Genomic DNA, 23229 nt, shown 5'->3' with positions numbered 1-23229 from the left:
ATCTATCTATCTATCTATCTATCTATCTATCTATCTATCTATCTATCTATCCATCTATCCATCCAACAGACACACACATACCGTCTCTAGGTTTGAGTCCTTAGTTCAATTCTTATTAACCATGTGGCCTTGGACAAGTTACTTATTCTGTCTAAGTCTCAGTTTTCTCTTCTTGGGTAGAATAAAACCCAACTCACAGGGCTATAGGACTATTATAAATGACATAATGCATAAAAAACTCTTGGTCTTTGGCTCATTGGAAGCATTCAATAAATGGCAATTGTTGTTTAATATTATTGTTATTCTATAGTTTAAACTGTATAATTCCTATCCAGTTTCTGCATTCCTTCACCCTGGCACTGTTGACATTTTGGGCTGGATAATTCTTTGTATGGGTCATTCTGTGCATTTAGCTTGTTTTAGCAGCATCTCTGGCCTCCACCCAGTAGATGCCAGTAATATCTCACAACCAGGAATGGTGACCAAAATATCTTGAGACATTGCCGAATGTTCCCTGGGAGACAAAACTTCTGCCGTTTGGGAAGCATTGGTACAGAACAAAGAGCAGTGAGTGGTCCTCGAGATAGGAGACCTGGTTTCTATTTGTTGATTGGTGATCTTGGGTAAGTCCTACCACTTCCCTGGGCCTTGGTTTTCTCATATGGTAAAAGAGGGCAGGAAATTCCTACTTTCTCTTTCATAATTTTTATAAGAATGAAAGAGAAAGAAAATCAATGTTCACAGGAAGTGTTATGCTATTATGACTAAGTTGCTAGAGGTGGTCTATCGAGGGGCAATTCCGAGAAGCCTTGCCCAGTGACAACAGCTGATGCCAACCTGTTTTCTTCTTTAATTCTCCCCTTGGGGAGCCACTGGCCTCCCAGCAGCTGCTTCTTGATCAGTGTCAAGGATTCCCTGTGCCTTTAATGGATGTACTTGTGGCTTGGCTTGAAGAATTCAAGAGGAACTGTTTCTTTTCAACATGAAATGAAGATGCTCTTTTTGATAAAAATTATTGTAAGCGGCGAAAACTGCCTTGTCATCTCTAGATTTAGCATTCATTTAAATTTATCTCTCACATGACGAGAACTAACCAGTGGTCAGAATGTTAACTTGTCCTCTGTGGACTGATATTCAGAAAGAAAGGGTCTCAGGGTTTCTAACATCACTGTACTGATTAATACTATGCTAATACAGAGTAATACGAGGGTGGACTTCCTCATCAGTAAGGGAACACTTTTTGATGTCATAGCATATTATGAGAATCTGTATACTAGAATCCAGAGGTGCAGCCTATTGTCATTCTTTTATCTATTTCTGAAAAAATCTTGAAATGGGAGCTAGCAGCGTGTCTGGGGAAAAGAGCTGTAAGCTTTGAGTTTGGTCAGAGTTATATGTAGATAGAGGAGGGTTCTGGTCCAATCTCATCATCTGTGTGATGTAGACCAGTCCTTTAGCCCTTCTGAACCTCAGTGGACTACACTAACACTTACCCTATGGTGTGGATATGAGTTTTAAATGCACATGAATATGTAAAGTGCAGAGCATTGTACAGGCACATGGGAAGTGTTTTGTGAGATGTAAGTGATCTTTCTCTCTATATCCACAGTCTGAAAGACTGTTTAAAGATTTCTTTCTTCCCTCAACGTCTGTATTTGTTCTGATTGCTTCAGGAAGGTCACTGAAATGAAAACCATACTTTTTAAGGTATAATTTAGAGTCTTGACTAAACTAAATTAATTGTAATAAGGCTTGAATCAGCTTATCAACAAATCATCCAGTTTATGAACAAATTACCTCCCTACTTCTAGTTGGAAATTAAGGGTCAGAAGTCACCCAAAGGACAATTGCATTTACCCAGAGAGGAACGTACAATGTGTTTCTTTCCTGAAATAATTCATTTGGTCTCCTTAAGGACACATGTCAGTATTCTGAGATAGCATGGTAGAGTAGCATGAAGATGAGGTTGGAGTCAGACAGACATGCCATTAGGTAGTTGGGTGTAACATCGGCAACATAGGGTTAATAATACCCATCACAGTGTAAGGGCAAGTATAAAGCCTATGAAAACCCCAAGCACCATGCCTGACACATGGAAGGCGCTCAGTTAGCGATGCTTTCCATCCTTGACTCTCTTATAGATCTTTGTACCTTATCTGGTTTATGAAAAGGGGTGGACAGCTAAGTAAATGATTATAAATCTACATTTTATTTTAATTCCTTTCCTATTAATGTTGAATATAGCATGTGGGAAAAGTCATGAATTATTAAGGGCACACCATTTAAAAAATACCGGATAATTTGCTTTGAAGTTTCCAATGGTGGCTCTGGAAGAGTTTTACTTCATAATTTGTTCTTTATGCTGTATATGAAGGCAGTTTAAAGCCCAGCAATACAAAAGGGGTCTGGTCACCTCTTTCTCAAACTTGGCATGTTTAACCACCCATAAAATCATTTTGCAAGAGAAGACAATATAATAACAGGTAACACATAAGAATGAAATTATAGAATAATAGTTTCCCACATTTTCATCACTAAAGTTTCTTTTTAACATTTTTATTACTTCTTCCTATGGGCCTTTTTGGTATGTTTTAGCTTCCTCTTTGTTCCATAATATTCGTGCTAACTTCTATTGCATCATACGCACTGCATTGTGATTGTAATGTGCATCACATTTTATTTCTCTTTCAAAACCCCTGCTCCACAGTGGGCTCTCAAATAATATTTGCTAAACTGAGAGCAAACATTCCTCTCTCTCTGTTGACTACATACCAATTATAGTGGATTCCTCTTTATATATTGACTATATTATTGGTTAAGCATTTACTATCTTCAAGACATCACAGAGTTTTTTTTAACAACCCACTTATTCTCCCAGGACCCCCCAGGTGGATGTTATTATTATGTCCATCTTCCTGCTATGGCTTTCCCCACAGCGACACTGGACTCTATGCCTGGAGAGCCCAGTTGACATCATCTATGAGAACTAGGATCAGGAAGAAGAGTCAGTTCCAGAACAGTCCCAAACTCCAGGGTTCGCCCTTATTTTCATTCTCTTTTCTTTCTCCTACCCTCCAAACAGCTCTCTAGGAAATGGAACAAACTGATTCAGGAATTTCATTTTCTTCCCACACTTCTGTGGCGTAACGGGATGACACAGACGACACAGTTTAGCTACACATTGCCCTGGATGACTAACACCTGTAGATTCATCCTGCCTCGTGAGTGTTCTCAAGGACAAAGGGAAAACAGTTCTCTTTCGGCTTCCAGTACACCTGTCATGCTAAAATGGCTGTATGTGGACATGGACCATGGAGGGCAATGTCTTTTTCTACATGACTGACTGTGATGAGCTGGTTCCCTTGCACCTGTTACACCCACTAATCACAATGGCTGTGGGAATAAAGTAGTTTGCTCCCAGAGAGTGTGAGCTGGTACCCTAAAAGGTGTTTTATATAGACGCAGCAAGGTTTATCTGCCTTAGAAACATAGTTTGGGATCTAGCAAACACGACCCCTCTCCTTTGCCCCCTTATCGTCTCTGCTAAGGGCAGGGGGAGAGAGAGGGGCTCTTTTAAAAGTCCCTGAATAGGGCGCCTGGCTGGCTCAGTTGGTTAAGCGACTGCCTTCGGCTCAGGTCATGATCCTGGAGTCCCTGGATCGAGTCCAGCATCGGGCTCCCTGCTCGGCGGGGAGTCTGCTTCTCCCTCTGACCCTCCCCCTCTCATGCTCTCTCTCTCTCTCATTCTCTCTCTCGAATAAATAAATCAAATCTTTAAAAAAATAAAAAAATAAATAAAAATAAAAGTCCCTGAATACGTTAAGGGCATTTACCACAGGCTGGGATGTCGCACAGGTCAGACTTGAAATTTTCATCCAAGGTGAAGCACCAGGGAGCCTCCTCCTGATTCCCTGGATTGCGGCAGTAGGAATGGCCCCCGTTCAGCTCCGGGAAACGGAGGGCGGTAAAGGTGTGCATGTGGGGGTACTGGGAATTCCACGGCTGGCACTGGCGCCCTGATTTGGTCACACTCACGGTTCCCCGGTAGTCCACACCTGTGTTGTTATAGCACCTGTGATCTGAAAAACGGAAGGGAGAATGGCCCAAACCGTGAGAAAGAAACAAGAGATGCTGGAGCTCCCAGACAGCAGTTTCTGGAAGAAGGACTTGCAATTAACCTCATGGCTAAGGCTCCCCTGCTGGTCAGGGGCCATGTGGGCAGTCTCCCTGCTTGCCGGGCCGGGACACCGGTCCTGCCTGGCAGCTACATTCCTGGGAGGATTTAAAGCTCATGCGTCAGGAATAAAACCAGTCCTCCACAAGTACTTTTAATACTGAACACACACATACAAAAATCAGAACTGGGGGCGGGACTCGGGGGCACAGGAGTAATTTCATAGTGAATGGTTCAGGAAAGGTTCAAGCTGAACGCTTCTTTCCATTTTTGCTTGATGTCTTTAGACATGAATCGTGGGATAAAGAATCTAGTTCCCAGAAAATGTTCACTAGGAGCAGTGCATGTGGGTTTCTAACAGAAGTTAGGGCCACTCTGTGCTGATGGACTGGGTCTTTTGGAGAAGGAAGTCCTCTTCCCAGGGGACCACAAGGCTGTTACTTGAAAGCACTGCAAAAATCCGTTGAGTTGAAATAAATCAAAATATGGAGGGGTAATGATAAAATAATAGTAATAATGAAGATATTGCTATTATTAAGTGCTAAGCATAGTTCTAAGTGTTTTAGATGCCTTAATTCATATAACTAATAGCATAATATTAAATTACAAAAGGAAACTAAAAAACTACCAGTGAGTTTAATTCTAGGTGAATGGGAAGTTATAGAGGAACAGAATTGAGAGGACAGTGGATAGAGGCAAGCTCCATGGATATGTATTTTAAATTGTGGTACAATATACATATCATAAAATTTACCATTAGTGTATTTAGAACATTCAAAATATTGTGCAACCTTCACCACTATCTCATTCCAGAGCACCTGGATCATCCCCAAGGAAACCCTATACTCACTCAGCAGTCACTCCCCAAGCCCCCCACCCCATCCCTGGTAACCACTAACAGGCTTTCTGTCTCCATGGGTTTGTCTATCCTGGATATTTCATAGAAACGGAATCATACCATGGTTTCTGGCTTCTTTGGCTTTCATAATACTTTCAAGTTTCAGCCATGTTGTAGCATGTAACAGGATTTTATTCCTTTTTTTTTTTTTTTTTTAAAGATCTTATTTATTCATTTGAGAGAGAGACAGAGAGAGCAAAAGCAGAGGGAGAGGCAGAGGTAGAGGGAGAAGCAGACTCCCTGCTGAGCTGGGAGCCCGATGTGGGACTCGATCCCAGGACCTGGAGATCATGACCTGAGCCGAAGGCAGACAGATGCTTAACCATCTGAGCCACCCAGGCACCCCAGGATTTTATTCCTTTTTATGGGTGAATCATATTTCCTTATATAGATATACCACAATTTGTTTATCCACTCATCTGCCGATGGACACTTGGGTTGTTTCTACCTTTCAGCCATTGTGAATAGACCTGTTATGAACACCTGCATACAAGTTTTTGTTTGAACACCTTTTTCAAATTCTTGTGAGTGTACCCTCCAGGACTGGCACTGCGGGTCAAATGGCAATTCTATTTAAGTCACTGAAAAACCAGCAACCATATTTAGAGATTATCATCTTCATGAAGCTTCTTGAGGATAGGGACAGCATCCAATCCACCACTGAAAGCTCCGCCCCCACACAGCATTTAGCCCACTGGAAGGTAATCTGCCTGTTTACCAGTAAGAATCCTTGCTACAGATCGAGATCCAGTTTTCACTTCGCCATGGGGTTGCTGGCCCCCAGGCAGCACGGAAGGTCAGGAGTTACCACCTACTTTTATTGATAGGATCCGCCATGGGAATTCCAATCCGGATGCAGTTTGCGGCTTCAGGGCTCTCAGGCTGGGGGAGATCTTCACAGTTTGGCAGTTTCAGCCTCATCAGGATCATGGGATTTGATCTTGCAAAAATGTACTCTGTTTGACACAGGACGTTTTCCAGGATTTCACATTCATCGCGACACAGGTCCCGGGGCTTCGGGATGGATGAGGTCTCGTCGCAGTACGGGAAGGCGTAGTGGCACAGAGAAGGAATGGCAAACTGGGAGCACTTATCAGATAAGTGGCTGGAGGTGCCGATCATGGTGAAGGCAGCTAGAAAACAAACACAGTTATTAACTCCCAGGGGCCAGGGTTTATCTCCTTTGGTTATCTGGTCAATAGATACCAGAGAGAAACACACATCGGAAGGAATCCGCTGCACTCACACAAGGCCAAGAGGAGATTCAGTTCAGATGTCCAAGCGGCTTACTTTCACTGGCTTGGAAAAAAATCATTTTGACTACAAAGCTAAAAAAACAGGATTAAGTTACATATGTACCATTTCCTAATAAAAAGAATTAATTAGGTTAAAGCACAATATATTTTTCATTTTTACTACAAAGCAACAGAACTTTGTGTTTCATCCGGTACTTTTTTATTAGTTTTATGAAACTTCTAAAACATTTGACAGCTGCAGGGCAGAACTCGCTGTCTGCGGTGGCGGAGCCTGATCCCAGGATTTGGTTCTGTGTCTTGCCTCTGAGGTGGGTGACTCTGGGTAACTTTAATTTCTTTGTGTCTCCGATATTCCCTATTCCATTTTCTGAAAATGAGGCAATTCTCTTGGAAGTTCTCAAAAAAGCACAATGCAGTCATTCCAGGCTGCGTATCAGTGGTCACTTAGCCTGACTTTTTACTTAGCTTGGCATCCGTGGACGGAAAGAGTACTTGCCTCCCTTTGCACTGAAAGGAGCTTTACCTCATGAGACAGCCTGGGGGTGGTTGGTACGCTGTCTCCCAATGTATGTTCCTCAGAACAGTCGCTCTGTAGCATAGTCATAGTGTTTGAGAAACTAGGGTTCCAGAGCCAAACAAGTTTGGGAAATGCCGGGTTACACAAAATTAAGTGGCTTTTTTTAACTGTAATAATTTCCAGTAAGCAGATGTCCACTGAAAATGTCTAAGAGATGATTATTACAAGTGGGTGATGAAACATTGACATCGGAACTCCCATTTATTTTTGTGAATACTTAGTGAAAAAATATGCTAAGGTGTTCTTATATTAGGTTGAAATGTGCCTTCAACAGCCCCTCCCCATTAGTCAATCCTGCTTCTGTCCTCTGGCATTTCAGAGTTCGTCCTCCTGAAAGTTCTTTAGCAGGTGGTAACTCCAGCTTTCTATAGTTGCTTCTCTAGGTTAAGTAGCTCCCCTGGGCTCCTCTTAGTTCCTTCATATTCCTCAGGACATAGTTTCTAGATGCTTTGCTGTTCTGTGCACCTGCCTCAGGTTTGTTCAATCCTAAGGTTGCCAGATAAAGTACAAGGCACTTCATTTCCTTTGAACCTCAGGTAAACATTTGGAACATACTTACAGTAAAAAATTATCCACTGTTCATCTGAAATTCAAATGTAACTGGGTGTCCTGTATTTTTATTTGCTAAAGCTGGCAACCTTATTAGAATCCCATAAAGGCAATTTTAATGGCTTGCAAGGGTATGTGGCAATGGGGCATAACTACACTAATGGAAGAAACACAAGGCTGCTGTAACCACCAGAACCAGGTGTACAAAATTGTACAAGGTGGCCTACACTGCTTTGCTCATGCATACTAGAAAGTGCGTCACTATTGGATTTCCATTAAAAAGATACTTTTGATTCAGAAACATGAAGGGTAAAATAGTAGAGCAGGAAGAGACTTATGATCATCCTGCCACATCACTCATTCCACTGATGAAGAGAGAGATTTTCATGAAGAATAAGAGATTTCCCCAAAGTCACAGTATTGGTGTCCAGAATTCTAGACTCTAAATTGATTTAGAGTTTACATGACTTTCAGTCTACACGATATTGTCTCCAAGCAGTAACTCTATGAGGGCAGTGATGTAAGCTGGCTTATTCATCACACCGGCATATCCCCAGTGCCCCGTCCAGTTCCTGGTATGCCCCAAAACACTAATAATCTTCATCGAGTGTCTGAATGAATGTGAGACTTTTCAGAGCACCCTTTTCCTCTAAGAGCAACAACCTTCAATAAAGTATTCTAATGAACATTCCAGAACACAGAGGTCGTATCTCCTGCTTCTTTGTGGTCCAGCTCCTAACCCCTATGCCTAGCCCAATCCTTTGTCAAGAGAGGAGCTCAAGAAAACGTTTGGTGAGAAAAAGGAGTTATACAAGGTATCAGTACAGTTTCATTCGTGTTACCTACCTGTGATCTGATTTTCTATTTCCCCTTGCATGTGCAAAGACTCCATATAGACAGTGCGGTTGCCAATAAATCTTGCACACGCAATCCCTCTGTATGGCTGACAGAATCCATCTTCTTCAAACTCATCTCTAGAAACAGAGCACAGACATTAGGGGCTGGTATACATTTACATCCAGTTGGCTCTCACTGTGTCATGTCCGAAACAGTCGCTAGGGGGAGAAGCTGAGCACAGTAGCCCCAAGGCAGGGCTAAGGAGTCCGGCTTTTCCTCAGTTCCACCCATCACTTAAAATTATCTGCTGGTCACGTTGGTCAAGTTTCCTTCACCCCCAGAAAATCACTCTGAAGCGCAAAATCATCCTTAAATAGGGGAGAAAGCACTTTTATTTTCGCAGCTGGTGGTGATGTAGTTATAAAAGTAAAGAGGAAATGAGTTGGGAATCTGGGCACATGTTCTACAGTTTTTTGTTTTTTAAGCACAGATTATTTCTGCTTCATTTGCTACAAAGCCGTGGGCGCATTATCCACAAGATCCACTCCAACTGATGTGTCAATTAGGAGGCTCCATGGGGTGAGAAGCTGGGTGCAGCTGGAAAGAAACCAGAGGGCAGCGCAGTTACGTGGCTCTTCGCTGCTTAAGACCCATTATCTCTACCCAACAGAGAGACTCCAGGCAACCCGGGGACTGCACAATTTCAAATGAGTCACTAAATTCCAGGAAATCTAGAGTACGTGTCAATGAAAATCGTGCTTTCGTGATCCCCGACTTTAAAAATAATCCTAAAAAATTTTGTTGCCTCAAAATGATAATAAAAAAAGTAGGGGGAGTAGATTTTATTCTGAAGACGAGGGGATGCCAGATGGTGTGATTAGCGTCAGTGTGGCAAATGGCGGGAGATCGAAGGCTGGAGGGTCGGACCCAAGATGGCAGCTTCAGCTTGAAAGGCTAGAGGCTATAACATCCCACGAGGGCCTACCATAAGTACAAGACACCAGAGTACAGAATATCCAGCTGGTTCTCAAAAGCAGACCACAGCCAAACAAAAGGCCACTTGCCACGCTTCTGGGCTGACCTCACCCTGGAGGCTCCCCCTCTGTTAACATGGCTGGACTCAGTACATTGTCTAAATAAAAAGATCAGTTTTCCTCTTCAGTTTCTTCTAAGTTAAAGTACTTCAGAGCCAAAGTCAGGAGAAGGAAATTGTCTTCCTGGGCTTAACATTTGCCTTTCCTTAGCCAATCTGAGTCCTCTGAGCTATGGTTTTCTTATCTATAAGATGAAGATAATCATTGACCTCTCTACCCTATAAGTGAAAGTCATGAGGACCCTATCAAACAACGTAAAGTGCTACTCAGAGGTAACACATGCTTATTATCGAAGTATTTATGATTACCAAAGAAGACATTTATTTAAAGGACAATTATTTACTAAGCTCCTATTTTGTAAAATCGACTCTAGTCTGATGGCCCTAGACATCCCCCCTTAGGGGTTCAGTGTGGGAGTCTAGAAAGCCCGCTCTAACAGGAAACCAGGTGAAAAAAATCTGATAAAGCTGATCATTAAAAGACCAGTTTCCAGCAGCTCTCTACTTCCTATTCACTCTAACAGTCTTTTTGGAGGTAGAGATGGGGTGGGGGTGGGGGGGGGGAAGTATCTTCGCTTTAGTTCCCAAAACAGTTTGCATTGCAAAGCTCTTAAAAACTTAACCTGTAAGTACACATACAAATGAATATATCACATACCTGACATGAAGACATTGAAATTTTAATGTTGTGAAATCCTGCATGTTTACTTTCATAAATCCTAGAGTAATGCTGAAGCCTTTTTGGCTTAAATTTTACCTGGGTTGTAAAATTAACCCCACTTTTATTGGGTAACTAATACTGTAAACCTATGGGGAGAAAGAAGTTTCTCGATGACCTAGCCTTGGATCTTGGAAACCAAAGTACTGAGACCAGAATGCACAGCCACACCACCCCCTGCTATTACCGATGATGCTTTTCTATCCCTAGGCATTAGCAGAGTCCTGGACTTTTAAGGTGTCGTTATGAGAACACTTCTTCCTCCCCCACATTAAACTCTCAAGGCCTCAATTTATATCTCTTGGGAGGACAAAACCCTGGAATTAACCCCAGATGTAAATCCCCAACCTACTGGGAGTCCCCATATTTTATGTGTGAGGCTTAGGCTAAACTTCTTACCACGTTTCCAGTTCAAGACTCTAAAAAGACTCTTTGAATACTTTTTTTTTTTCCATATAAAAAGGAATGCAGTTCCTTGGCTGCATATTTCTTATCAAGGGCTTAGAGCTGCAGGTGTATTGAATTTTTGACTGTGCCCAGAATTCCTGATATTCTGACCAGTCTCTTGGGGACAGATATAAAAAGCAAAGCAAAACAAAACAAAACAAAACAAAAAAAACAGTGTGTAATGTCATCTTCGAGGGAGTAGTTCTCAGCCCCGGCTGCTCTGAAGAATCTCCCCAGAAAGCTTTTGAAAACCCCAATGCCTAAGCCCCACCTCAGACTTACTAAATCATACTCTCTGGGGATGTGGTAGAGGCATGCATGCTTTTTAAAAAGCTCTCCGGTGATTTGAATGTGGTTGAGAACCACAGCGCTAGGAAAACAAACCTCTATTAAGTGTCTGCCACTCTCTGTGCTGGGTACCATGCTAAGTGCTTTCTTCCAGGTAGTCCCTTACGTGGCATTATTATCCTTCTTTTACAGAGGGAGAGACTCAGGTTCAGAGAAATAACTGGCCCAAATTCACAAAGCCAGTTCTTGGTGGAGCTAGGATTTAAACTTAAAGTACAAGCTTAAGCCATTATTACACCATGTTGTCAGATCTATAATGATGGTCCTGTTTTCAGTATTACTTTTAATCAGATCAGCCCAATGATAAATAGGAGACTTTAAAATGAGCCTTTATTCTGGACCAGGAACTGTTAAGTTTCACTTACACATACAATTGATATTAAATCATTTAATCCTGCTAAAAAAGGGGAAGATGTAATCATCCTCATTTTACAGATGAGAAAACTGAGGGTCAGAAAGAGCGGAGAACTTGTCTAAATTTACACAGCAAGTAGAAGAGCTAGATTTGCCCCAAACTAGCACTTGTACACCATGGTATACAGCTTCCCTCCAAATGGTTTATGAAGGTTTTTGCACTGCTCACAGGGGCTTTCTGCTGTGAAGATGCCTTGGTGTGTGCTGGGTGGCAAAAAAGGTTTTCTTTAGAACATAGAGTCACAATCACCTTTCACGCTTTCCATTTTTCCTGCTGGCTTTTGGCTGGAGGGGAACCAGTGCTCCTCCAACATTCATCAGCTCTATGCTTTTTTCTCCAGCTCACACTTCTTTCATCATTAATTTTGCTGAGCAAACTCAAAAACATGGAGCACACAGCAGCAAAAGTGCAAGGGCACTTACAGTGAGCATGGCCCAAGGCTGCGTTCTTTCTACGGAGAAGAGGGTGCATTGTGAAAGGGAATGGAATTTTGCACTGACATGTGCCAGCGACCTCACCGTGATGTCAAGAAGCAGGGATGCTTTGTGATGGGGACTCATGTTGTCCAACTCATAAAGTAATTTAGTTACCATGTTGCCAACCCCGATATCCTTCCACCTCAGGGGTCTCCCCAAGGAGCTTATGAGGGATGGTCAGTAAGAGTGACCACGACCAATATGGCAGCCATAGGGGTATCTACCCAGGACCCACTGGAGACCAATGAAAAGGAAATGCTGCCATTGCAAGTCACAACCCAAGGGGGGTTTTACAGCGACAGTGAAAATCAATAGTTACAAATTCCTGGGCCAACTTCTCAGGTCAGTTGACTAAAGCAGAGAACTCTGATGATGGAAAAAGCACACTGCATGGTACGGGGCATGTGGAGACTATCTGTAGTTTTGCAAGCAGGGAGAAGGAAAGGAGGAGAAAGGGTGGGTGGGTGGGTGGAGTAGGGAAAGTGAAAAGATGGAGAATACTGCTCACGGATGCCCAAATGGGGTTGTGCCGATTTTGGACCATGAGAGGCACACAACTGTTCTCCTTAGAGATTCCAGGGAGGGCAGGCTTTCTGAAGGCTGCCTTAATTTAAGGACACAAGAGAACGAACTCAATGGTTGTCTTAGTCATGTGATTTAAAAAGAAACCCTAAATATGACTGGAAAAACTGGCACGATTCAAATAAAGTCTGTAAATTAGTTTGTATCATACCAACGATAACTTATTACCTTTTTTTAAATGTAGGCTCCACGTCCAGTGCGGAGTCTAACGCGGGGCTTGAACCCACGACCCTGAGATGGAGACCTGAGCCGAGATCAAGAGTCAGCTGCTTAACCTACTGAGACATCCAGGCGCCCCAATAATTTCTTACTTTTGATCATCCCACTATGTTTATGCAAGACATGAACATTAGGAGGAATGGGATGAAGGACATATGGAAACTCTCTGTACTATTTTTGCAACTTTTCTTAACTATAAAAATATTTCAAAATAAAAAGTAAAAAAAAATCTTATAGGATGGGGGAGGGTGGGAACCTTATTGTGTGTAGACGTAACTGGAGATGCTATGGGGTGAGGTGGTCAGGAAGGCCGTCAGATGACCTCATTTAATCTTTATAACAAACCTTATAACACTCCCTCTGGGCCTATCCCTGGGTGGTGGAATTCCCTTCTCTAACAATTCACTTACTTGTTTGAGGCTTGGCCTACTTCTAAATTCAAACACTTCCAGGAGTGATGACCTATTTGGTCAGGAAGCCCTTAGTGTGTAGATGGACTTCTGCTAGCTGCTGCAGGCACTCTCATCTTTATTGGAAGCTGTATAGGCTGGGGCAACGGATGAGAGGTCTGTGCTGGAAGAAGGCAATCTTCCCTGACTTGACAGTTAGCTCTGGGCCCAGCTTTGTGCCAGGATGACAGAGCAGGTGGGCTGGGGATGGAGCGTGTGGGACTCACCAATACAGGGCATCTCTGTCATCTGGGTCATCATTCACTTTGTCACAAGTGATCTTTTCAAACACAGAACACAATCAGGTCATTTCCTGCCTAAAATTATGTTTCCCACTCACTTCAGTTTCCTGATAGCAGCCTCCAAGGCCCTTCATCATCTAGTCCCTGCCCATTTTTCCAGCCCTCCTCCTGTCAGTCACACCTATGAACCTGATCATACTAGTGACACGAATGACCTTGCTAGTCTCAAAACAGGGGAGGCAATTTGCTGTTCCTCTGGCTTGGCTTACTCTCTTCCTGAGGCCTAGAATGCCTTCCACTCTCTTTTTCACCTTGTGAGTGCCTTCTCGTCTTCAAGATCCAGATGCTAAGTCCCCCATGGAAGTTCGTCACTGACCTCCCCCGAAGCCAGCGTCTTTATCACACATCACAGCTGTCCCACACACCTCTGACTCCATGTTCTGTTTGTCTGTTTAGTGTCTGTCTCACCACCACTCTAAGGCAAGGACCATGTCTGATTCAGCTTCCCTCCTCAAGGCCCCCGGCATAGCACACAACTCAGGAACCCTGTTGAATGAAGGAAAGGGGGCTGCCAAGAACCGTCCCCCTCCAGATCTTCAGAAGTAGAAAAGAAGGCCTGCTGCCTGACGGACCAACACCTGAAACAGATGTGATAGATGTGGGGCTGTACCAGGCTAGCCCACTGACATGCCAGAAGCATCCTCTGCGCCGAAACCACTTTCTTCCTCATCACATTTTACACAGGAGCATGGGCAGGCCTAATAGACTTATGGATGAGTTAGGCCCTAAAAACTTCCCCTTTGGGGTAATAAGACCAGTTAAAATGCACGCCTCTCCTTAGTGGGAAGAGAATGGATATAAAGGTAATTTGCTAACTATAAAATCTTACTCAAACAAAAAAATAGTAAACAGGTACTCAAAAACTGGAAGACAATTGTTCATGGCAGCGCTATACGTAATAGCCAAAAAGTGGAAACAACCTCCAAATGCTCATCAACAGGTGAAGGGATAGACAACATGTGGTAGGTACACACAACAGAATATTATTCAGCTATAAAAGGAGGAATGAAGTCCTGAAACATGCTACAACATGGAAGAATCTTGAAAACGTTACGCTAAGGGAGATCAGCCAGACACGAAAGACCACATATTTTAATGATCCCCTTTATATAATATATCCAGAATAGATAAATTCATAGAGACAGAAAGCAGATTGGTGGTTACCAGGGGTGGGGGAGGGGGAGAAATAGGGAGTAACTACTCAGTGGGTATGGAGTTTTATTTTGCTATGATGAAGATATCTTGATACCAGATAAGAGGTTGTAGTTAACACAACGTTGTGGATATGTTAACTGCTACCCATTGGCTCACCTTAAAATGGTTAGTTTTCATGCTGTGTGAATTTCACCTCAATTAAAAAAAATTAATTTTATATACCCAAGGGACAAGGTTGACGGACCTGGTGAGAGGGTCAATGGTTGGGATTTCCAGCTTCAGATCTGGGGAGAAGTTTTGGGGTGGCTTTGTGGGTTGCTTGCAAGCAGACTGATCTGCTGTAAGCATGGGCACTTCACACAGCCACAGCAGGTTTCTTTGTTCTGCTTCTTGTGGCTCCTCACGAGAATGCCAGAGAGAGTGGCCTGCAAGCCCACAGCACAGTGGCCTCATAGATACAGAGGGCAGTCAAGGAAATAATCCACCACTTGTGAATTTACCGCACTCACTCCCTCTTAAGAGCTCCATTTTGAGCCATGAAGATGAAATCACATCAAACTGCCTGCCCTCGAAGCTCTGAATTTTGGTTTGAGGGAAAGCTATCACACAGCTCAAAGTATCTCTAGGTGTGATAGGGTACCCCTAGTTGTGCTCCAGTGAGCAATTTAGGAAGTAATTTCTTTCTTCTTTTCTCTATCTAGTATCAAAACCTCTTCATCATAGCAAAATAAAACTCCATACTCATTTAGTAGTTACTCCCTATTTCTCCCTCTCCCCAGTTCCTGGTAACCACCAGTCTGCTTTCGGTCTCTATGAAATGATCTATTCTGGAAACGCAATAATAATTTACCAGTGCCTGCCCAAAGACCATCATGGCCATAGGTGGATGGGAAGTATCCCTTATAAAATTTTTAAACTAGGCCACATATTAGCTGCTCAGTTAAAACATAGCCATGGCAGATCCACACACATCATGCTTTCCAGGGACAGGTCTAGTAACTTTGGGTCTGGGTGCAAAGCTACCCACCTCAGAAACAGGGTTCTCCTTGGGAAGTACAGTCACATCTCTCTCTCTCTTTAAAGATTATATTCGTTTATTTATTTGAGAAAGAGAGAGAGAGACAGTGAGTGGGGGAAGGATCAGAGGGAGAGGGACAAGCAGACTCCATGCTGAGTCAGGACCCCGGGATCACGACCTGAGCCGAAACCAAGAGTAGGCCACCCAACCAAATGAGCCACCCAGGTGCCCCAGTCACATTTCTTAAAGGTAAAAATCTTCTATTTTTTATTTAAAAGGGGGGACACATGATAAAACTAAGAATCTAAGTAAAGAATGCAAAATTATTCCAATATGGATAAATGATCAGAGACATGGAATCTTTAAGAACAGATTAGAATCTGATGTGGTCTAAAAAGCTACCACCTATACCTCTTTCTTTTTCCTGAAAAGACTTTGGACCATGAAGCACCCTTGGTTAACTGCAAACAAGGAGGAGGGAAGATAATTTAATTATCATCAGCTATAACTACACACCCTCGGAGAAGGGACATCAGGACAAATACAGGTGGAGACATGGAAAGAGCTGGTCAGAATGAAGGAGAGACGGTGAGGGTCCTGGAAGGGGAGGTGTCTGGTGCACCAAGAGTAGACTTTGCCTCAGGCTGGCTATGGCCAAGAGATTATGGGTTAAATATGTGATCCCAAACTTATCTCACAAACTGTGTTCTCTAAAGACCAATCTGTAAGTGGGCATCAAAAAGGGTAATGTGTTAACATAGTTGACCTTTAAGGTCAGCTTTCAAAGTAAGCTAATCCAGGCCCATCAACCCAGAGGGGCAATGACTCCCAGGGAAGACCTCAATCTATCAGACTGAGCACTCACCTAACTCTTACCATCTCTTCTCTCACTAGAACACTTCTGGGAGCACAAGAAATTCTGAGGTGTCAAGTATCACGGGCTGTTTCCCACACTTGGACACTGACAATTGTTAACATTTATTTCCTTAGCAAAAGTATCCCTTGCTCTTTCTCACACCACCTTTTTGCTTTAAAAAATTAAATTTTAAGGGGCACCTGGGTGGCTCAGTTGGTTGAGTGTCTGACTCTTGGTTTTGGCTCAGGTTGTGGTCTCAAGGTCATGGGATCGAACCCCGTGTTGGGCTCCACACTCAGTGTGGAGTCTGCTTGTCCCTCTCCCTGGGCTCCTCCCCCCGCTCTTTCTCTATCTTACTCTAGAATAAGTAAATAAAATCTTTTAAAAAAATTAAATTTTAAAAGTTTTTTTTTTTGGCCATGAACCATTAAAACAAACAGATGAATAATGTTCTGTCATAGTTTCCAGAGCAGCATGTAATAGTTACTTGTGTCCAACTTAGAAATGGGAAGGTATTGGCTTTGCTTCGTAACGATGTTTGGAAACACAAGGGTTGCGTTTCACTTTGGAAAAGGAGCAAAATTACCCAGGCTTGTACCTCACAAATATGATTTGAGGGAAAATTATGCATGTAATGTATTTGATTCCTATTTAAATACACATCTGAAATGATAGGACTGCCCTAGTACCTATTTGTAAGAATATGAAGATCACTAATAAAAGAATGAGTGATTTTTTTGCCCTCTCCTATTTACTGAGGTTTTTGTGGTAGGTTAGCTTTGTACCTTCTAAGAAGCCCTGGGGTGTTTTCACTTTCCCCCTTTGAAGGGCCTACTCTGCCCCTAACCTTAGGCTGGAGCTGGGAATGCATAGGTGGGACTTGGAGCCCCCATGTTCAGCCCTTGTCCCCACACCCCCGAGGTCTCATTAGAAGCTCTTTGGGTGTTTTTTGGCAGTTCTCCAAATATCAGGTATTCAAAAGACCCCTAAATTTGCCCATTGAGACTAAAAGGGGTTTAGATGAATATGAAATTCACACATAACAACCTGTCAGATTTTCTACCACAAATGTTACTAGGATTGCTTTGATTTGTTTTTCACTTTCCTTTTATGACTTTGGTCATGGATTGAAAAAAGAGGAGTTCTGTGGAAAGAGTGGTAAAGGGAATTTAGGGACTTCTTAGGAGGGTTTAATTTCATATTGCCACTCAAAAGTGGGTTAAACCCAATCCCTAAGTCTTGCTTTTCTGTTCCCGCTCAGCTTTGTTTCCCATCCCTTCTACGGATGGCAGTTATGAAAGACTACCAGCCTCCATAAAAAGCAATGGTGGGGGGCGCCTGGGTGGCTCAGTCGGTTAAGCGACTGCCTTCGGCTCAGGTCATGATCCTGGAGTCCTGGGATCGAGTTCCGCATCGGGCTCCCTGCTCAGCGAGGAGCCTGCTTCTCCCTCTAACCCTCCCCCCTCTCATGTACTCTCTCTCTCTCATTCTCGCTCTCTCAAATAAATAAATAAATCTTTAAAAAAAAAAAAAAAAGCAATGGTGGATTCAATGCTGTTCCCAACCCCCGATCCAAAATAGGGCAACTCAGAGGTGCCCATGTCAAGTCTAGAATCTTACACGTCTAAAAAACTGTAGTAGTGGCAGAAATTCATGTTAAAATAAGGACTGATTTGTGATGCACCGAATGGGAATATAGTAATTAGACCAGCGATATCTGTTAGACAAGAGGTCTCTGGAAAAGGATTATGAAATCCAATGGGTTCTTCAAGGAGAAATGTGGAATAGGGGTGGGTTGGTGGGGGGTAGGGGGCTCATATTTTTGGTATTCAGATACCAACAATATAATCCCTGTTCACCAGGACTCTACAGTCTAGGAGAAGAGAAATATAAGTGTGATAAATACAATCTCGGTTCCCCTCCCCTTCCTCCCTCCCTCTCTCTTTCCCTTCCTCTTCCTCTTCAACCAACAAGTTTGTTGAAGCCATGGGCTGAGAATAAAAGAAGGGGCATCCAGTTAAGGCTGGGAAGGCTTCTGGAGGAGGCGACAGCTTAAAAGAGAAATAATTCAACAAATCATGGATTCAATACAGTTGGCCCTTGAACAACACAGGCACTGGGGAGCTGAACCCTGTACAGTTGAAAACCTGTGTATAACTTTTGATTCCTGAAAACTTAACTACTATTAGCCTACTGCTGACCAGAAGTCTTACTGATAACATGAAGAGTTAATTAACATATTTTATATGTTACAGGTGTTATATACTGTATTCTTATAATAAAGTAAGCTAGAGAAAACATTAAGAAAATCATAAGGAAGAGAAAATACATTTACAGTGAGTGCTATACTGTATTTATTGAAAATAACCTGCCTTGGGGCACCTGGGTGGCTCAGTTGGTTAAGCGACTGCCTTCAGCTCAGGTCATGATCCTGGAGTCCCAGGATCGAGTCCCGCATCGGGCTCCCTGATCGGCAGGGAGTCTGCTTCTCCCTCTGACCCTCCCCTGTCTCATGCTCTCTCTCTCTAGCTCATTCTCTCTCTCAAATAAATAAATAAAATCTTAAAAAAAAAAAAAAAGAAAAGAACCTGCCTCGAAGTGGGCCCATGGTTCAACCCTCTGTTGTCCAAGGGTCGACTGTGGTATGCTAGCCAAGGTAAGTGGAGTCAGAAGCAGAGTAAGGCTAAATGGGAGCAATGGGAGGAGGGGGGCAGGATAAATCCAAGGGCTGGGTCTTAACCTGCAGAGTCTGGGCCATATTCCATTACCTTCTCTGTGCACTCAAATCTTGGATTTTATCTTGAAAACAAAGGGACACCAGAAAGTGATGTGGTTAGGGGCAGTGTGGCAAATGGTGGGACTGGAGATCTAAGACTGCAGATTGGGGTCCAAGATGATAGGTTCAGCTTGAAAGGGCAGGAGCCATAACCTCCCACAAGGACTGGCAATAGACTCAAGGCACAGAGTACAGAACATCCAGCTGTTACAATGGAAATTGCTGAGCCTGTGTCAGAGGTGGTAGAAAATGGTACGAGACTGCTGGCAGAGCTGGTGGGAAAGGGGACTGTGAACTCAGGGCAGGCACCATGCCTGTAGCTGTCCGCCAGGCCTACCATCTCATGGAGTCATTCAGTTGCAAGGGGACTTTGCAAGCCTCTGGTCCAACCCTTTCTAAAGATGAAAGAACCAAGAGTGAGTGGCTGTGTGATTTGACCGAGTTCACCAAGTAGTTAGATGGACAGAGTGCAGTGCAGTGGAAAGAGCGGGCCTTTGGAGACCCACAAAAATACCGGGTTCAATCTTAACAGCTGCTTTCTAGTTGCACATGGCCTTGGGCTAGGTATGGAGTCTCTCGGAGCCTCTGTCTCCATATCTGTTAAGCTGGCATATTAAATAAGATAACGTATACCAAGTATTTGCTCATGATAGTTGCTTGTGAAGTATAAGGTCCCCTTCTGCTTTACTTATTCTAGAAATATGTACTGATTTGCTTACTATATACCAGGCACTATTCTAGGCATAGAGAGAAGAAAGCAGACAAAAGTCCCCACTCAGTGTAATCCCCGCTTACACTGACTTAGAGTTTTAGCTGGAAGCTCTTGTCCCACTCCTTTTTAATAATTCGTATCTCGCAGTTCCTTCTCATTGTACCAAAGATGAGTCATGGGTAGAATTATGCATGTGTCTGAATTCTGTGGACACACTGGGAACAGAAGTGAGTATGCCTGATGAAATCAGAGAGGCCTAGAATTAGGGAAGAGAATTGGGATTAAACTGCCACCTCTACCCCTGCTTGCTCTGCTCCCTAACCTGCCTCCCATCCCGTGACAGTGGATGGGCCCAACCATCGCCTTGCACAGGCGGATCTCACCCTCCTCACCTACTCATGGGCATTGCTCTGGCAACTGTTCCTTTTCTCTGTTTATCACCATTTCCCCCGTCTCTATTGGGTCATCCCCAGCAATACATCAATGTGCTCTAATATCGCCCATTTAATTTTTCCTTTTATTTAAAAATTTAAAAAGATTTATTTACTTACTTATTTATCTAGAGAGCATGAGTGGGAGGGACAGAGAGAATCCCAAGCAGACACCGCACTCAGCATGGAGCCGGAAGAGGGGGTGGGAGATCGATCCCACAACCCTGAGACCATGACCCCAGCCGAAGCGAAGAGTCAGCTGCTTAATCAATGGCACCAACCAGGTGTCCCTTATTTTTTCCTTTTAAAGATTTATTACTTTATTTGAGAGAGAGAGCACACAACTAGGGGAAGGGGCAGAGGGAGGGAGAGAGAGAGAGAGAGAGAAGCAGAGTCCCCGCTGAGTGCAGAGCCCCATGTGGGGCTCGGATGATCCTTGAGGACACCCGAGCCAAAATCAAGAGTTGGACACTCAACTGACTGATAGGTGTCCCTATCTCCGATTTTATTTTTAAAGATTTTATTTATTTATTTGACAGAGAGAAAGAGAGTGAGAGAGAGAGCGCACAAGCAGGGGAAGCAGCAGACTCCCCACTGAACAGGGAGCCCGATGCGGGGCTCGATCCCAGGACCCTGGGATCATGACCTGAGCTGAAGACAGCTGCTTAACCAACTGAGCCACCCAGGTGCCCCCCTATTGCCCATTTTAAAACAAATTCTTTTTAGATTGTGTCCCTGTTCAGCTATCTCCACATTTTTCTGCTCCCATTTATAGCAATATCTCTCTCAAAGGAGTTACCTACACCTGTTTTCCCCAGTTCTTTCACTTGCTCTTGGACCCACCCCGATCAGGCCTTTGCCTTTCCATCCACTGAAAAAGCTCTTGTCAAGGTCAATGATCTCCATGATACCAAATCCAATAGTAAATTTCAAGTCTTTATCTTTAATGACTTAGCAGCAGCATTTGACACAGCTCATCACTCTTTGAAACCCTTTCCTTCACTTGGCTTCCAGGATACTGTTCTTTTTTGGTTTTCCTCTTACTTCTCTGGCTGTGCTTTCTTGGTCTTCTTTGCTAGTTTAAGATTTCAGTCATTGAGAGCCCTATGCTCAGTCCTCAGACCTCTTTCTTCTACTCTCACTTCCTACCTGATCTTCCCATCTCCTGGCTTTATTTTTATTTATTTATTTTTTAGATAGAGAGTGAGAGAGCACAGGGGAGGGGCAGAGGGAGACGGAGAGAGAGAATCTTAAGCAGGCTCCACACCCGGCATGGAGCCCCATGCAGGGCTTGATCTCATGACCTTGGTATCAAGCCTGAGCCAAAATCAAGAGTTGGATGCTTAACTGACTGAGCCACCTAGGCACCCTCTCTAAATGACCATTTCCGTGTTGAGGACTCCCAAATATCTCCAGATGAGAATAATCTCTGAACTTCAGCCTTCATACCCACTTGGGTATCTAAAAGGAATTCAAACTCCAAGTGTATAAAATTGAACTCTTTATTTTCTACAAAGACCATTCTCGAGTTCTTCCACCATCCCAGTAAATAATAATTCCTTCCTTCCAATTGCTCACAGCCAAAACTTCTGGATTCTCCTTGACTCTACACTTTCTCTCATAACCTTATCCAGACCATCAGCCCATGTTTTCACCTTCTTCAAAATTTATCCCAAACCCACCTTTACTGCTATCCTCTGGTTCAGGCCACAATTACCTCTGCATGATCCTTCCCAACAGCCTCACAACTAGTCTTTCTACTCACATTCTTGGCCACACGCCCCAGTCTATTCTCAACATGGTGGGTGGAGGGAATCCTTTGAGGACATAAGCCAGTTCATGTCCTTCCTCTGCTCAAGCCCATCCAATGGCTTCCCTTCTCACACTAAGTGAAAACTGGAGTCATTACAACATCCTTGCATAGTCTCCTGCCACCCCCACCACTTCTCTGACCTCAGGCTTATTGCTTTCCCCTTGCCCTTATCTGCCTGGTTATTACCCATTGCACTCAGTGTCATCAGATATACTCTCTATCTGTATCTGTATCGATTGATACCATTGTTTATTATTTATATACAATCTTCATGGGGACAGGAACTTTGGTTGGTCACTGCTATGTCTCCATTGTTCCTAGAAAGTGTCAAGATGTTGACAAAATTTAAAAAATGTTTAATGAGTGAATTAAATCTCCCTCACTTTTAATTTTAACTTCTCGGTGGTGGCAGCAAAGAGGGAGAGCCTGAGTTCATCCAGCAACCTGAAATTTAGAGTCAGATTTTCCACTTCCCCAGCCCGGCCACTCAGCCTCCCCGTGAATTCTGCTGAATGGAAGGAACAAAGAAGAGAAGACAAAAGGGGGCAACCTTTACAAATAGCAACATTTTTTTTTTTTAGGGAGAATATTAATTAATTATTTTTTTTAAATTTTATTATGCTATGAGTCACCATACAGTACATCATTAGTTTTTGATGTAGTGTTCCAGGATTCATTGTTTGCATATAACACCCAGTGCTCCATGCAATACGTGCCCTCCTTAATACCCATCACCGGGCTAACCTATTCCCCCACTCCCCTCCCCTCTAAAACATTCTAACTTGAAAACGAAAGTACCTTCCAAAGCACTTCTTGAATTTGAGCCCTATCCTCCCTCCTGGCTTAGGTGCCCACCACCCCTCAGCTGATTCACCACAACAGTCCCCCGACTGGGAGATCAGCCCCAGTCTTCTGCTCTTCCCACCTGCCCTCCATAAGGCTGTCCAAAGGCCATTTAAAATGGAAATCTGTGTCACCCGTGCAGCTGACACTCTCCATAAACCAGACTGGGATCCTCAGGTACAAAATAAGTACTGGTCACTTCAATGAGGACAGGATTGGAAGGCCACAGACTTCTTAGTCTAGTTTTCAAGTTACAAGGGTTTTCTCCTCTCTTCTTTATTTCTT

The 23229-nt window shown here is 43.4% G+C and overlaps 1 protein-coding gene across 1 annotated transcript in view; it reads right to left on the bottom strand.

Annotated features, from left to right (window-relative positions):
* ROR1 (receptor tyrosine kinase like orphan receptor 1) overlaps window positions 1-23229 on the bottom strand; it is a 396422-nt gene that overhangs the window by 30373 nt on the left and 342820 nt on the right. Inside the window, exons 5-7 of the mRNA XM_044914331.1 lie at window positions 8301-8428; window positions 5888-6205; window positions 3834-4079 (exon numbers count right to left, since the gene is read on the bottom strand). Of these exons, the coding sequence (XP_044770266.1) occupies window positions 3834-4079; window positions 5888-6205; window positions 8301-8428 (692 nt within the window). The remainder of the gene's footprint in view (window positions 1-3833; window positions 4080-5887; window positions 6206-8300; window positions 8429-23229) is intronic.

This window comes from Neomonachus schauinslandi, chromosome 4 (genome assembly GCF_002201575.2).
Source record: "Neomonachus schauinslandi chromosome 4, ASM220157v2, whole genome shotgun sequence".
Classification (NCBI taxonomy): domain Eukaryota; kingdom Metazoa; phylum Chordata; class Mammalia; order Carnivora; family Phocidae; genus Neomonachus; species Neomonachus schauinslandi.
The sequence above is the reverse complement of the archived record's forward strand: the minus strand, read 5'-3'. Positions and strand labels throughout refer to the sequence as shown.